The following is a 16514-nucleotide window of genomic DNA, read 5'->3' on the forward strand; positions in this document are numbered from 1 at the left end:
TTTAAAGAATTAGAGGCTTAAGTCTTTTAATATTTAGGAAAAGTATTTTAGATTAACAAACAAGAGCCAGTGATAACATAAGGAAGGAGTAACACCACCTTACTTCTATCTATCCCTGTTCTCACAAGATAAACTTGTCTAAAATAAAATTTCTATCACCTGCTCAGAGACCACTGCAGGTCTGTAAGAACCAGAGATTTCATATTTTGCTACATTCCCAACTTTTTATGTTTTGGGAACATAGAAACAATTAGCCAACTAAAACCTAACACTTCAGAAATGGCAGGCTTCTACGAACCCTGGAATAGAGCTGTGCAGCTCAGAAGTGAAGCACGAATTCATCTGCAATTAAAAGAAGGCATTACCTCTTCACCTAGGGGACGGTGCTGAAATGGCCTTACCTCTGAGCCCTGCAGAGCCCATCTGGGCCTTCTCTTGTTGGTACAGATCTCTCTGCTGCTGGGTGAGTGTCAAGGTCTGCCCTTTGCTGTGATATGTAGTACAATACTTAATCACCTGTTCATAAGCACCCTTCATAAAACAAATCTCTGGTCTGTCCTAAGAAGAAAAAACACAGCAAATAAATTCAAGTTAGTTTCAATTTGTATATATCTGCCATTGGAATCAAAAACAAGCGGCATGCATTCCCATAATCCCCAGGGAAGTTACTCAAGCCTAAGGCTTTGAACAGCACTTGAACTCTGAAGATTAAAAGCTCACATGGGAGTTTTCTGCATCCTCTTTAGAACACAGCATCTACTCCACACCCTCAGCGCCACAGTGAAAGCAAGGCTACACTCAGCTCCACACTAGGCACTCTCAGCTCACGATGTAACAGGAAAGGGAAAAAGATCTAACGTCAGCCCACAAGCAATGGTTTAGGCTTTCTACTACTGCTATTATATGTATACACGTGACCCCATTTAATTCTCACAACCACCTTGTAATTATGGGTATTATCAGACATTTTATTTTTTACCCTAGCAAAGTAATAAACAAAAACTTACAATGAAAACCCACAGTCCCCTGCCTAAAACCTCCTCACCTCCAGTCCTACTCCACAGAGGCAAACCAATTTTATTTTATTTCTTTATAAATTTATTTATTTTTAATTTATTTTTTGTCTGGGTTGGGTCTTCGTTGCTGCGCATGGGCTTTCTCTAGTTGCGGCGAGCGGGGGCTACTCTTCGTTGCAGTGCGCCTGCTTCTCATTGCGGTGGCTTCTCTTGTTGTGGAGCACGGGCTCTAGGCGCGCGGGCTTCAGTAGTTGTGGCACGCAGGCTCAGTAGTTGTGGCACACGGGCTTAGCTGCTCCACGACATGTGGGATCTTCCCTGACCGGGGCTTGAACCCATGTCCCCTGCATTGGCAGGCGGATTCTTAACCACTGCGTCACCAGGGAAGCCCTTAATTATGTTTTGATTGCTACTTGTTCACTAAACAATTTTATACTCTGTCTACTGTGACAGGTGATCGTCTGGCCACCCCCACTATCTACTCCTTCTCCTCACTGTTATAATACATGCAGAGCAAAACTCACCAGTATTCTGCTCACTTTCTAATTCCTCACTGCTGAGCCAAGTGGCCACCAGAGCAGTTCACAAACTTCCCAGCTCTCCTTGGAGGCACACGGTAGAAATGTATTTCCCTGTACCTCTTACCACTCTGAAGTGAGATGTGATTTGCTTTGGCCAATAAACATGAGCAGTACTTGTGTCACTTCCAAACGGTAATTTAGGAACCAGTGCATAACGTGGTCCTCCTCTGCCTTGGTACGACAGTGTGAGCTCACACTGAGAGGAGCATCCATCTCTGTGGTCCCCAAGTGAGCAGTAACCAGATGTTACGGGGAAACAGGGAGCAGAAAGGTACGATGTTGTTTCCATGACCTACAGAAGCCAAATATATTTCTTCCTGTTCAAGTTTTACCTTTCATAAAGTTAATAATTGTCTCTTTTTTTATTTGCTTAGTTTTCTTTACACCTATTACTCATTATTCCCAAGCTCCTCCATGTCATATAAAGCCCTTCTCAATGTATTTTTCACATAATCCAATAAGTAGGTGAGCCATTACTCCCATATTATGACTGAGAACTCCCTCCTCGGGCTGTGCTCTCCCTTCCTTTTCCAGTGTGAGTTGGCTCATTTCCAGGCTTGCTGAATGACTGGCATCCAGGAGCTTCCCTTCACCCCTCTGCTGGTTAGAACTCACGAGGTTTTAAGTCTCCCTGTTCCTTGATTTATACTCTTACCTTGGAATAACACATCCATCAGTATCTAAGAAAAGCTGTGTGGGCTATACACTTTGAGGCTTGTTTGGAAACATTTTTATTTTACCCCCACATATGTAAGCTCAGCTGGGAAGAGATCGCCTCTCAGTTGAAGGCTTTCCTCCATCATCTTCCAGCCTCCAGTGTGCAGTGCTGCATTTGGAAAGTCCTAAACTTTGGTGTAGGACCTCCTCCCCCTTGCCCTTCCTCCCACCCCACAATCTCTGGAAGCTTTTAGAATGCTAAGTGCCCTCAAATTACTTGATCGTGGGCCTTGGTGTGTTTATTCTCTCACTCCCACCCCTCTGTAACATACACATTGTGCCGAGCAGCTGGTGGGCAATTTTATTCTAGAAGCTGAAGTTCTTCCTCTAGAAATTTTCCTGATGTTATTTGCTAAAATCTTCCCATTTTCTGTCACCACTATTAGGTGGATATTGGATCTCCTACATCAATTCTCTGATTTTTACACCTTACCTTTTGTATTGTCCACCTCTTTGACTTTTCTACTTTCTGACAGATTTCTTGACTTTATTTGAAAAACATTCTATTTAAAGTATCTTGTCATTTTTTATGGTCTTTGGAAATTTTCTTCAGCATCCAGCACTATCTTTGTTTCTGAGACCCTTTTCTCTGTTGGCTTGGTCTGTGTCTTTCATACTGAAGGCTTTCCCCAAGTATCTCGCAATCCCTGTCTGTCCATTTACATTCAAGACCAAAGCAAATAAAGGTCTAGAAACTCCATGGGCACTCCAGGGTTTATCAACTGGTAGCCCTCACAGTAGAGTGACAAGACGAAGACCAGGAGCAGGTAAACTCTACCAATGAACAAAGAGCTTATTTAGGACTACTCCATACTGTAGGGATCTCCCCAGGACCAGTCAGCTTCTCTAAAACTCTTCGATCTTCTGACTTGGAGAATGAGGATATGGGGATACCTACCTGCAAGCATTCTGAGAAAGTGGAGTTAGGACCTAGGACAACGGCTTGCCCTTAATCACCCTGTGTTTAGTCTTAAACCTTAATTCTGCCTTCCACTCTTGTCCCCAAGATGACATTTCTGGTCTGGCCTCAAGAAACAGAAAGGTGGGGCTTCCCTGGTGGCGCAGTGGTTAAGAATCCACCTGCCAATGTAGGGGACACAGGTTTGAGCCCTGGTCCGGGAAGATCCCACATGCCGCGGAGCAACTAAGCCCGTGTGCCACAACTACTGAGGCTGAGCTCTAGAGCCCATGAGCCACAACTACTGAAGCCCATGCGCCTAGAACCTGTGCTCCATAACAGGAGAAGCCACCGCAGTGAGAGGCCCTCGCACCGCAATAAAGAGTAGCCCCCGCTCGCCGCAACTAGAGAGAGCTGGCATGCAGCAACGAAGACCCGACGCAGCCAAAAATAAATAAATAAAATAAATAAATTTATAAAAAAAAAAAAAAAAAAAGAAACAGAAAGGTAAGTGGGGGAGTTCTACTGGTTCCTTATTAGAATTTTAACCTGCTCTCCTCTTTTTAGCCACATGCCTTAGGCCCCACCTTCAAAGATACCTGTCCCCCTAAGTCTTTCCCATACTTCCTCTTTTTTAGTTCATCTTTTATTCGTTGGTTGTCATTTTGGTAGGTTCCAGGGAGAGAGCAGAGATAAATGCAGACTGTCGTGTTCAAATCAAAGTCCTCTAAAGACAAACTATTTGAGCCTGGGGCTGTTTTTTGTTTGTTTGTTTGTTTCTGGCTACATTGGGTCTTCATTGCTGCCCGTGGGCTTTCTCTAGTTGCGGTGAGCAGGGGCTACTCTTCTTTGCAGTGTGCGGCTTCTCGTTGTGGTGGCTTCCCGTTGCAGAGCAGGGCTCTAGGCACGCGGGCTTCAGCAGTTGCAGCACGCAGGCTCAGCAGTTGTAGCACACAGGCTTAGCTGTTCCGCAGCATGTCGGATCTTCCCAGACCAGGGCTCAAACCCCTGTCCCCTGCATTAGCAGGCGGATTCTTAACCACTGTGCCACCAGGGAAGTCCCGTGGGGCTGTTTTTAAACTGGTACATTTTTCATATGTACCTCTTCTAGATCCTGAGTCAGGTCAGCGGGTTTGGGTTTTGTTAGTTAAATCTGTTGATTCTGTTTTCTAAGAGAAACTCTTCAAGTCAGCAAATGGAAAGAATAATCACACCCTTTCTATACTTATATCCCGCCACTCCCTACCCCTACCCCCAACTGAAAAGAGTCAATGTACAACTTTGGTGAGGTTAGATTCAAAATTGCTGAAGTCAAATCTTCGAACTTTACATGAGCCACATTATCTTGAAGTAGTGTGTGATCATATATAAAATGTAAAGAAATACACCTTGCAAATAAACTCATATACATATTCTTGCTATGTAACTATATAGACAAGGGACATCAGCTAAAAATTACCTAACTCTGATGCAATTTTTGAAAGCTTTACATTACAAGGTTTAAAGTAACAGGCATTTTATTTTTATAGTTTTGTTTCCAACTGTATCCCTTCCCTGAAGTTTATAAAAGTTCCTTTAAAGACTAAACAGAAATCTTTTTTCCCCTCATCATCAGAGTTCCTGGCACAAGTTCAATGTTGAGCAATTTAAAACCAATGTTTCCTACTTATTATGGGCAAGGGAGAATCCTCTCACTACTTCCCATCTACAGAGATGTAACTGGTTTCTAATGTTTGCTCACAGGTAAAAACACATAACCGTTTATTAATTCCTAATAAAGAAAATGTAAAAACAGCTATATATTTTTAAGGCCAAAGTAAGTGTAAGCATCAAGCTGGTAATAGCAACTATGAGTGATATGATTATACACTGTAGATAACTATTGTACATAACTCTTACTGCACTGTGTAAAAATTTCTAAAGCACCCAGAGATAAGGTAGTAGCTTGAAATATCAGTGCATTTTGTTTTGTCAGTTTGTAAGCTGGATCAACTAACATGAATTATACACATTTGGTAACCATGTTTCCACAAAATAATGTAGTTTTTGTTCAGCCTGAAGACAAGACATTCTTCAGTGGAAAAACACAGACAGCAGAAACCTGTCATCAAGAACAAAAAAGATGTCGAAAGGCTTATGTCACAATCTCCAGGAGACTGAGACCAGGCTCCAGCTCATTTGAGCTGTTTGCTCACGCAGCAAAACTGACATGTCTATGCATAAATTCAAAGAGAACATGAAAACAACCAGGGATGAGTGTACTATGAATCACACACACTTCAGAGCTGGTCTGTGTTATGCTCAATGACTGCTTAAATCTAAAGGTGGATAATAAATGAAAAACAGTAATCTAGTTAAACAACACAGAGTAAGTTTTCTATAAATGGAAGGATACCTGCTGTGTTCGGTGCACACACTTAACAGCCATCCACTTCTGCTCAGAGCTAAAAGGGTATTCAGCTTTTCTGATATAATCCTGTTGAAGTCCATCAAGACCCATCTACATGGCACAAAAGGAAAGTTAATTCTCACCAACACGTGACTACTTTTTCCTTTAACAAAGAAACAAGGGTCACAACTTTGTAGGGAGGCTGGCTAGAGATGCCTGGATTATTTTTCAAACAGCTGTGTTCCATCTATACCTACCATATTTCTCTGAACAGCAGCACACATGTTCAACATGAAAGCCTAGGTGTTTGATAAAGTCTAGGGCATGCTATTGAACTACATACAGAGCAAAACTTCAACACTGACTATATTAAAATCTCAACTGGCTCAAACTCTGGAAGGAAGCAAGATAACAAATAAAGGTGCCCAGCCAATACATACTTTATAATCAACAGAAGCTTCAGATTCAACTCCTCGCTTCTCTGGGATTCGAATTTACCCTGCCGGCTGCTGCCATGCTACTCCCTTTCGCCCCACCCCTTGACATGCCAACTACTACCAATGCCATGTAGCTCTTCTCCTTCCTTACCCTTTGCATTTCCCACCAAATATTCAAAAATATTCTTTAAACTATTCAAAAACCTGGCTTATTGCTTTTTACTGTCTACTGAAACATGTTCAGACTCTCCTTCCTAGCTTTCAAAAATCCTCCAGTAACCCACTACACAGCCTACTTAACCACCCTCGGAGCCACTCAAACTGTTCATTTCATCCGGGTTAACCAAATTCATAAGGCATAATCCAGTCCATGCTTTTTTATTTCTCTGTGCTTTTATTCTTGCTCTTTCCCTAGCTTATCCCCCCACCCCCATCTAAACCCTTCCTCCCCTTCAAAGTCCAGGTCCCAAGTCCAAATGTGCACTCTTCTTACATACGGCTCGACTCTCTACCTAAATTGTGAGGTCCCCACCCATAAAGAGGCGGTTTCACACACTTTGTTTCTCAAAGAGAGAAAGTTAAATATAACACAATAAATACTTGTTATTTAACTTCGGACATCTTTTAAAAAGCTATACTATGCTGTTTTAGTTACAAGGAGAACAAATGATAAAGGAATGAGACTTTCTGTTAAGGAAACAGAAATAATGTATATATTATAGAAATACCAATTTTACTTTATCAAGTTAAATGTTACAACAACCTACCTTTCTATATTGAATCTCAATTCAAGCAACCTCATTTAGAGGCATCCTGTTTTATATAAGTCTCAAAGTTTCCTAAGACTGCTCTTAAAAGTAGTTTTATTTTTGTTATGGGAATGCCAGGTTGGACTTTTAGGTTTCTCATTTAATCAACTGTAGGACTTAGAAGAGGAGATCAATTGGGACAGATAAAAGGGTCACTGAGGGCAGCACCCCTTCTCCCCAACACAAACGCTAACTCTACACTCACTGTAAGAAATTGATAATGAGGAAGGGGAAGGAAAGGAAATGGAAGACTGGAAAAAGTAAAGCTGACTTCTCATGCTGGCCTTAATACCTTCATGTGGAAATACTAAAGAATGCTGCCTCTTACGCATTTGAAAATAGGCATTTATCAGCAATTACACACATTTATACAGCTTTTCACACTACACTCTGAATATTATGGAAGACAAGAATATTACTTCATAAGAACAAAACTGTCACTGGTCATTAGTTTGTATGCTGCATGTAGGAGATATAAAGTTATAGTGAAAAACCTCTATGCTCTGTATTTCCAGGAAGAATAAAATTGGTTCCCAAAAGGCAATAAAAACTATGAAATAATGTGAATCTTCTTCACTCTACACCTAAAAGCCAGTAATACTGAAATTCATGGCTTCACATTCTCTTGTGAGGGTGATATTTTCACATGTCAAAGAAGAGAGACCAGGCACATACCTTCATTGCAAGAGCAATTAAGGCTCCTTCTGTTGGTTTCCCCATTAGAGTGTTGTTTCTAATTACAGCATCATTGCACACACAGCCCGCCTAAGAGAAATACACATAAACTATGAACCCATCACTGCATCCTAAGTCATTATGAAGAGAGCCACTTTCTTAGAGAATGCAATATTTACCTCGACAATTCTGCTAACAGATGGGTTATAGAATCCATGAACAACATCACCATCAACAATCACTTCCCCAAATGGATTGTAGCCAACTCCAGTAACCTAAGGAATGTAGAGTCAATGATACCAGCAGACAGTGACAATACTTACGAAAACCAAAAGCTATGAGTTGCGTTCATTTCATTTTATACATCATGACACTGTTAGTGTGTACACCTAGAAAAGCATTTAAATTTGTCTGAAACAACATTAATAAAAGAATATAGATAGTAATTTTCACCACAATGGTAAACATACAGTTAATTATACTAATAATTAACTACTAATTATGCTAATTAATCATAATGCATAGTATATTGTAAATAGAAACACGTAATTGTTAATATAATTAATATAACCTTATATTTCCTCTACTTACAATTTACTATAGAAAGGATAAATAAACCATGAAAATCTCTATATATAAAGAGTGAGCTTAAATTTATATAACATTACATTTATGTAACACTACAATTTGCAAAGAATTCAAATCTATTACCACATCTAACATTCATGACAAACCTGTGACCTAGACAAAAGTAGAATTCTTTTTGCAAACATGCAGGCTCATAGACAAGTGATTTACCCTAGCACTTGCAAACTACTTTAACATAGTATGTATTACATGCAAATTTTTAAAATCAGAGACAAGTCAGATACTTATCCTATACAGCTAGAACAAACCAAGCCAAAGAAAAGTTAAATATCACAATAAAAATAGGACAGTTTAGAGGAATTAACAAACAGTTAATGTTTGACATATAAAATTATGGGCTTAAAACAAAAGAGAAACCTATATCTTACCTTTCATACCTGGACCATATAATATAAGCACATGTAACCCCAATGACCCTTCTGAGTCATCCAGAAAAGGCACATTCAACATAGCACTGGGTATCCTTAACCAAATCTAACACCGTAAATATCAATAGTCTCATTTTAAGACCTAGTAAAATGGAATTAAATAGACTTAAGTACAACTTCTGTCAATTTGTGAAATGCTTCCTTTGCTCAGACAATTGGCTATAAATACATTTTAAAATACTGTTCCCATCATCAATAGTGTTAATGAAAATTCCAGCCAGAAATCCCACAAGGTCCAATACCAATCCAGAGATTGGAACGTGTGCACATACACTGACATGCACTTCAGGGGCTGCCAGTGTATAATTTTTAAAGTAGATTAATTCATCCATTCATTTATTCTTTCAGAAAGTATTTACTAGTATGAGGCAGACCCTGTGCTGGGCAACAGAGATCCTGCTCTATTATATTGGGTTGGCTGAAAGGTTCAGTTTTTTCCCTAAGATGGCTCTAGGAGCACTTAGTTGTCTTTAACTTCATTCAATACAATTTTGTTAGATTGTATGTGACAGCTGTTATACCAGTGTGCATTTAAAATAAGGCTTATTAAAATTGGTGAATTTTTGTGTAGCCATTTTAATACTGAAGATTGAAGGAAAAAAGCAACATTTTCAGTATATCATGCCTTATTATTTCAAGAAAGGTAAAAACGCAACCGAAATGCAAAAAAAAAATTGTGCAGTGTATGGAGAAGGTGCTGTGACTGATTGAATGTGTCAAAAGTGGTTTGCAAAATTTCGTGCTGGAGATTTTTCGCTGGACGATGCTCCACGGTCGGGTAGACCAGTTGAAGTTGACAGTGATCAAGTCGAGACATTAATTGAGAACAATCAACATTATACCACGCGAGAGATAGCCGACATACTCAAAACATCCAAGTCAAGCGTTGAAAATCATTTGCACCAGCTTGGTTATGTTGAATGCTTTGATGTTTGGGTTCCACACAGGTTAAGCGAAAAAAATCTTCTTGACCGTATTTTCACAGGTGATTCTCTACTTATAATGAAAATGTTTCATTTTTAAAACAAATTGTGACAGGCAACAAAAAGTGGATACTGTACAACAGGGTGGAATGGAAGAGATTGTGGGGCAAGTGAAATGAACCACGACCAACCACACCAAAGGCCGCTTCATCCAAAGAAAGTGATGTTGTATATATGGTGGGATTGGAAGGGAGTCCTCTACCATGAGCTCCTTCCAGAAAACCAAACGATTAATTCCAACAAGTACTGCTCCCAATTAGACCAACTGAAAGCAGCACTTGACGAAAAGTGTCCAGAATTAGTCAACAGAAAACGCATAATCTTCCATCAGGATAATGCAAGACCTCATGTTTCTTTGATGACCAGGCAAAAACTGTTACAGCTTGGCTGGGAAGTTCTGATTCATCTGCCATATTCACCAGACATTGTACCTTCGGATTTCCATTTATTAAGGTCTTTACAAAATTATATTAATGGAAAAAATCTCAATTCCCTGGAAGACTGTAAAAGGCACATGGGACAGTTCTTTGCTCAAAAAGATAAAAAGTTTTGGGAAGATGGAATTATGAAGTTGCCTGAAAAATGGCAGAAGGTAGTGGAGCAAAAGGGTGAATACGTTGTTCAATAAAGTTCTTGGTGAAAATGAAAAATGTGTCTTTTATTTTTACTTAATAACCAAAGGCACTTTTTGGCAAACTCAATACTTACATGGGAAGAGGGACAGAGGATTTCACCTGAACTAAGAGGTATGGAACTATGAAAAGGTGTAACACAGGGTGAGTTCTGGGTGGTCAGCAAAGCTTTTCTGAAGAAATGGGTTGGAAATGAGGTGTAAAGGTTGAAGAGGCATTAGACTGTCCTAAGTAGTGACAACAGCAGCAAAGGTCCTTCAGTAGGAGGAATTCTGTCACACTGAAAGAACCATAAAGTCAATGTATTTGGTGTATGGCGAGCAAAGGAGAGATACAGGCTGAGGAAGGAAACAAGCGACAGAACACGTAGGGCTGTGAGCAGCCCCATTTCAGGACCCTGGTCACAATGCGAAGCCACTGAAACATCTTCATTTAGGCATCCAGAGTCTGGTAATAGATGGATGTAGGGGAGACAGACGGAGAGGTGTCGAGGGGGATCAATGTTTCTGGACTGCACAACTGGAGCGGGATCAAGACTTGGGAGAATCACACGGGACAGAAAATGTTCAGCTGCTAACTTGCAGCCCTTCTAAAGACACTAGAATGGTTAGGAACGCTAAACACCAAAACTTCTGAAAGGGAAATCTGCTGTTAAAAAAAAAAAGTCTATAGAGTACCTCAGCACGCAGGCCATCCGAAGTAAATACGTGGGTAACAGTCATTTCATTCTTCGTCAGGGTCCCAGTTTTATCTGAACAAATCACATTACAGCAGCCTAAAGAATAAATCACTACAAGTCACCAAGAGTCAGGGAAAAATGCAAGTTCACATTAAAAACAAATCAAAGACTCTGGAAGCCTGCCCTGCTTCTATGAAATTTTGTACAAATCAAGCTCATGGATAATTTTAGGTTGTTTTCTCTCCTGTGCTTACTTCATCATGAGGTATGAACAGTTTTAATTAGATACTGATAAATGCTGACTTTTTCTTTATTTCCAGTTGAATTTCTACAAAGCTACCTGATAACAGCTTTATGTAGTGACTTTTCATGTAGTGAAAACTAGTGACATTTTCTAGAAAGTTTCAAGGTTACCTTAATATAAACCCATATAATATAAACCCATATAATTTTTTCAGCCATTATTTTAAGGAATTTTTGCCTTCTCTATATTAAAATGCGAACTAGAAGTTAAATTCAACATTTCTGAATTCCTAAATAAAAAGAAGTTTCATAACATACATAAAGTTACCACAATTTTCATATCACACATAAAATTGTTACAGCAATATAATTACTGTATGCTTACTGTTCTTAATAAATGCAACTCAAGAATGACATTTTAGGATCTATAATTATCAATTATCTTCCTTGAGATGTCAAAAGAAAACATTTCTCTGTCACTCTATGGTTTCATTTGTTACTTTTTTTTTTTTTACATGATTTAAGCATTAGAACAGTCCATGATGCAGAAAGATTTAAAGCTCCCCGACCCAAGTAATATGCATTTTTAATGACCTTTTTTGGTTGTTAAAACCATACTCAACATTGCGACAAGCCAGACACCACCATGTAAACCTCTAAGACAGGGGTCCCCAACCCCTAGGCCACAGACCAGTACCGGCCCAGGGCCTGTTAAGAACGGGGCCACACAGCAGGAGGTGAGCAGTGGGTGAACGAGCGAAGCTTCATCTGCTGCTCTTCATCACTTCCCATCGCTTGCGTTACCGCCTGAACCACCACCAACCTCCCCCCGTCTGTGGAAAAACTGTCTTTCGTGAAACTGGTCCCTGGTGCCAAAAAGGCTGGGGACTGCTCTAAGACAAAAGCTGTAAAACCCAAAGACCCCTGTTGATGTAAACTATCATGTCAATGAATAAGCATGCTCTAACCAGAGACTTACCCAGAGTTTCAACAATAGGTAGTTTTTTCACAATGGCCCTTTTCTTCACCATTCTCATAACACCAAGGGCTAGAGTCACTGTGACCACAATGGGAAGACCTTCAGGAATTGCTGCTACAGCCAAACTGTAACCAGTAAAGATATAGCATTGAAGTATAAATTCAGTAGTACCCATAGCAATAATTTCAATTGGCTGTTACTTAAAGCAGAGGTTAAAAATGTAAAATTGTTGTTGTCAAACCCAAAAAAGGTCTCAAAATGAGGGAAAACTGATTAACATTTATTGGACACCTACTAGCTACCAGGTTAAGCACAGTGGTTAAAGAATATAGGTTCTGACATCAGACTGCCTAGATTTGTACCCCCAGCTTCAATTTTCACCTGTGTGACCTCAAGCTATTATGCCTCCACCTCTGTAGTTTAGTTTCTCATCTATAAATATAGATAATAACAGGTGTTCAGACAAAAACTTGTACATGAATGTTCATAGCAGCATTATTCACAATAGCCAAAAGATGGAAAGAGCCCAAATTTTCATCAACTGATGAATGGGAAACTGTGGTGTGCCCATACAAGGGAGTACTATTCAGCCATAAAAAAGAATGAAGTACTGATTCATGCTACGAATGGAAAAACCTTGAAAACATCATGCTAACTGAAAGCAGCAGGACACATGTTGCATGATTTCACTTATATGAGATATCAAGAATAAGCAGATCCAAAGAGACAAAAAGCAGTTTAGTGGTCGCCAGATGGTAGGGAGAGGGAAGAATGGGGAATGACTGAAAATGGGCCCAGGGTTTTCTTTTGGGGGTGATGAGAAAGTTCTGACACTAGATGGTGGTGATGGTGGTAACATTATGAATGTATTTAACTTCACTGAACTGTATACTTTAAAATGGAAAATTTTATGGTATGTGCATTTTATCACAACAAAAAAAATAATTACTTCACTATTTCCCTTCGTAATACTAAAAAAGAAAAACCACCTCAAATTAAATCTCTACTTTTGTCTCATTCCATATCTCCTGATTCTGCTACAGATAAGGACAGGTGCATGCCTATCCTTCATTCTAACAATGCTCCCTGAACTCCCTCTACTGCCCAGTTTCTACAATATAATCTAGATCCAATGGACCTTTACATTTAAATCATTTTACAAATGATTTACAGAGGAATAAAATGGATTGTGAAAAACTTCAATAGAAATTTTCATTTGAATTTTAACCCCAAACTATATTCCTGGATTTGAAAGTATATATATCTGAATGGACAACGCCCTTTGAATGCAACTGCTCAACTGTCATGAATAAACGTGGAACATATTCACCTTTTAAAACAGTGATTTCAAATTCAAAAACCATTTCTAACAAGTTTTAGCTTTATCAATTCTGGTTCTTCTTTTTGCATTTGTCTCTTCAAAATGCAACACTTCTGGAAATGTTAATGGTCCATAACTTTTAGGACAGTCATCTTCTCAGTAATACAATACTGCATGACAAATTCCTTGCTGTAGAATGACTAACTATAAGAGAATGCCTGTCCTTCCCCTTTCATCCTTAAAAATAAACAGTTCAGGGAATTCCCTGGCAGTCCACTGGTTAGGACTCAGCGCTTTCACTGCCAAAGGCCAGGGTTAAGTCCCTGGTCAGGGAACTAAGATCCCACAAGCCATACAGCACAGGCAAAAAAATAAAAATAAAAACCCAGTTCACTCATTAAAATTCAGGAGTTTCAGAAAATCTAGAGTACCATCATCCAAGCATTCAGTGTTGAGATTACACTTATATGATTCAATTTCACCTTCATCATTAGAGCCTACAGTGGTTGTCTCTTTGCAGTCATCTTCTGGTTTGTCTAATAATTATGAAAATTCTTCTGTCAATTCTTCTTTGCCATTATGGTAAAAAAATTAAAAATTCTGAATTTCTCAATTTTGTTTAATGAATGCAAAAAAATAAACAAAAAAAAAGACTACCAAGATTTTGTCTCCAGACTTTTCTTATACCTTTTAAAATGATAATGTAATGCTTTGGGCAACATAATAAGAAAATTAAAGGATAACAGAATAATAATGATTTATTTATTATTAGAGTAGCCTTATAAGCTACTTATCCTTCTGCTTTCTCATTGTTTTACTCATTTTTAGCACAGTTGGAAATAATTGTTAAAATACTTGCTAGGGGAATAAAACAGCCAAGATGTTTCAACACGCAGGAAAAATAAGTTCACTAAAGATCCCACATGTATTTTAGCACATATAAATGTACAGTAGACCCATATGGTTATTGCAAAATAGAATGAGTTTTATTTTATTTAAAAATTCCTAAATGTCTGGTCCTTTGGAAGATCCTGAGGTAGGAATAAAAGTCATGAGGTATTAATCTTCACAAATAGTCAGAACTGCTCCAAAAAAAAATACTCAAAAACGTGAGTCCAATAGATAATAATATGCCAATGGTTAATAAAATTCATGCCCCATTTTAAATTCATTTCATATTTAACCCAAGGCTCCTTTATACATATTTAAGCCAAGAGTTTCAAGTTGTATTTTTGCTCCTCCAAGGAAAAACTATAGTCCTTCACTGTATCACAAATATCTTTTAACTTCTTATTCATCCTACTTATTCCTTGTACTCCACTTGACTTTTTTTTTAATCCATTGGTTTTTATTCTGAAACTTGAACTATTACTTGCTAGGCCTATTACAGAGCTGTCATCCAGGATTTCTTTTCGTTAGAGGACTAGGTGAGTTCCACTTTTTCTTACACCCTACACAACATCATCTTCCTTTCTTTCACCCTTGTTTTGCTGGAATTCATACAAGAATAGGTAAGGGATAAATTTTTTGATTACTTGCTTATCCATTTGTAATTACCTAAATTGATACTTTGGCTAGACCTAGATTTATAGATTTAAAATCATTTCCCCCCATACTTTAATTGTACTGCCCCACTGTCTTCTAATTTAATCCAATGTTGCTGTGGATGAAGGTTTAATAAAATCCTTTTTCCCTTCTGTATTTGGTTAAATAAATCTCTAGCTCTGTTCCCTTAGTGACGACAGTATAGCAACTATGTTGCTAGGCAACACTGCCTATGATAAAAGGATCTCCTGACCGATATATTATCCATGGACTGGGAGAATTATAATTATCTTACAGGAAGCTACAGCTTTGGGTTTCCTGAGTGTGGTGACTCTCATAACTGGGCACGTTTCTTGCAGGCATCCTGGAAAGTGTACGTTTCCAGAGATGCTGGCTCCTGTGGATTATGAGGTATTTTAACCCAGGACAGCTCCTGCCCTTACATGGTCACCTCATCTGCTTGTACCTAAGCTGAACTGCTACAGGGACTGCTGTAGCAACTCTCTCAGAAGAGGACGTTGCCCTGTGGTGCTCAGGACACAGGTACCGAGTATGACCTATGAAAGTCTCGTGAGTTGAAAATCTTAGTAGAGCCTAAAAAGACCCTGTGGTGGAAACTGTAGTTGCTAATGAGAAGTATGATACCAGTCTAATTTTCCTTCCTGTACAGATGACCTGACCTGTTTTCTTTAGTCTCACAATGATGTATCTGGGTTGGAGTTTTTTTTGTCCTGCTTGGCATTTGGAGAATCCTTTCAATCTATAAAGATTCATGTCTTGCTTCATTTCTTATATAATTTCTTCTTACCTCTTTTTAAATCTTCTATTACTTAGATATGGCATTTACTGAATTATTCTTTGTCACTTTTATCTCATTCTCTGTTTTAGACTTTTTACTCTATTTTTGGGGAGACCACTTCGACTTTATATCATAGCCTTTAAACTGAATCTTTAATTTCAGCAATCATAACCTTAATATCTTAAAAAAATATATTTTGGTTCTGTGATCCTTTTCTACAGCAATCTATCATGAATGCAGTTTCTTCACAAATCTCTGAAAATATGAAGGCTTTCTGTTTATTTTTAATTTTTCATCAATTCTTGCATATTTGGTTTTCCTCTGAGATGGATTATTCAATTTCTATATTGTGGTCTTTCTCTCTCATGCTCCTAGTTTTCAGTTTGGCAATCCTTAATTGTCTATATAAGTATAAAAAAGCAATATTGGATTGATAATACCAGACATGTAGTGTGGGGTTTCTCCACTGCATATACATAGGTTTTCATTTTCCTGGAGCTCATTTCAACATATGAATTCTGAACTATTTAAGTAGAGTTGATATACTCTTATGTGCTCGTATAATACCTCCATAATGGAACATAAGCTATGACTAACAAAGAAATAAGAGCGGCAAAAGAGACTTCAAATTATAAACAAACTATCAGAACTTACCTTACACTAATAGTAAACATTTCCAGGATATCTTTTCCTAGTAACCAGCCAACCAACATGATGATACCTGTAACAGAATCA

At 38.6% G+C, this 16514-nt stretch overlaps 1 protein-coding gene across 2 annotated transcripts in view; it reads right to left on the reverse strand.

Moving 5' to 3' along the window:
* Positions 1–16514, reverse strand: part of ATP2C1 (ATPase secretory pathway Ca2+ transporting 1) — a 118181-nt gene that overhangs the window by 22278 nt on the left and 79389 nt on the right. Inside the window, exons 11-17 of one of the 2 annotated variants that reach the window (XM_060298613.2) lie at positions 16434–16500; positions 12115–12239; positions 10891–10988; positions 7702–7797; positions 7523–7612; positions 5608–5712; positions 402–558 (exon numbers count right to left, since the gene is read on the reverse strand). In XM_060298613.2, coding sequence (XP_060154596.1) covers positions 402–558; positions 5608–5712; positions 7523–7612; positions 7702–7797; positions 10891–10988; positions 12115–12239; positions 16434–16500 — 738 coding nt within the window. Of the gene's footprint in view, positions 1–401; positions 559–5607; positions 5713–7522; positions 7613–7701; positions 7798–10890; positions 11004–12114; positions 12240–16433; positions 16501–16514 lie in introns of both variants that reach the window. The other variant, XM_060298615.1, reaches the window with a different exon arrangement.

This window comes from Globicephala melas, chromosome 4 (genome assembly GCF_963455315.2).
Source record: "Globicephala melas chromosome 4, mGloMel1.2, whole genome shotgun sequence".
In the NCBI taxonomy this organism is placed as follows: Eukaryota; Metazoa; Chordata; class Mammalia; order Artiodactyla; family Delphinidae; genus Globicephala; species Globicephala melas.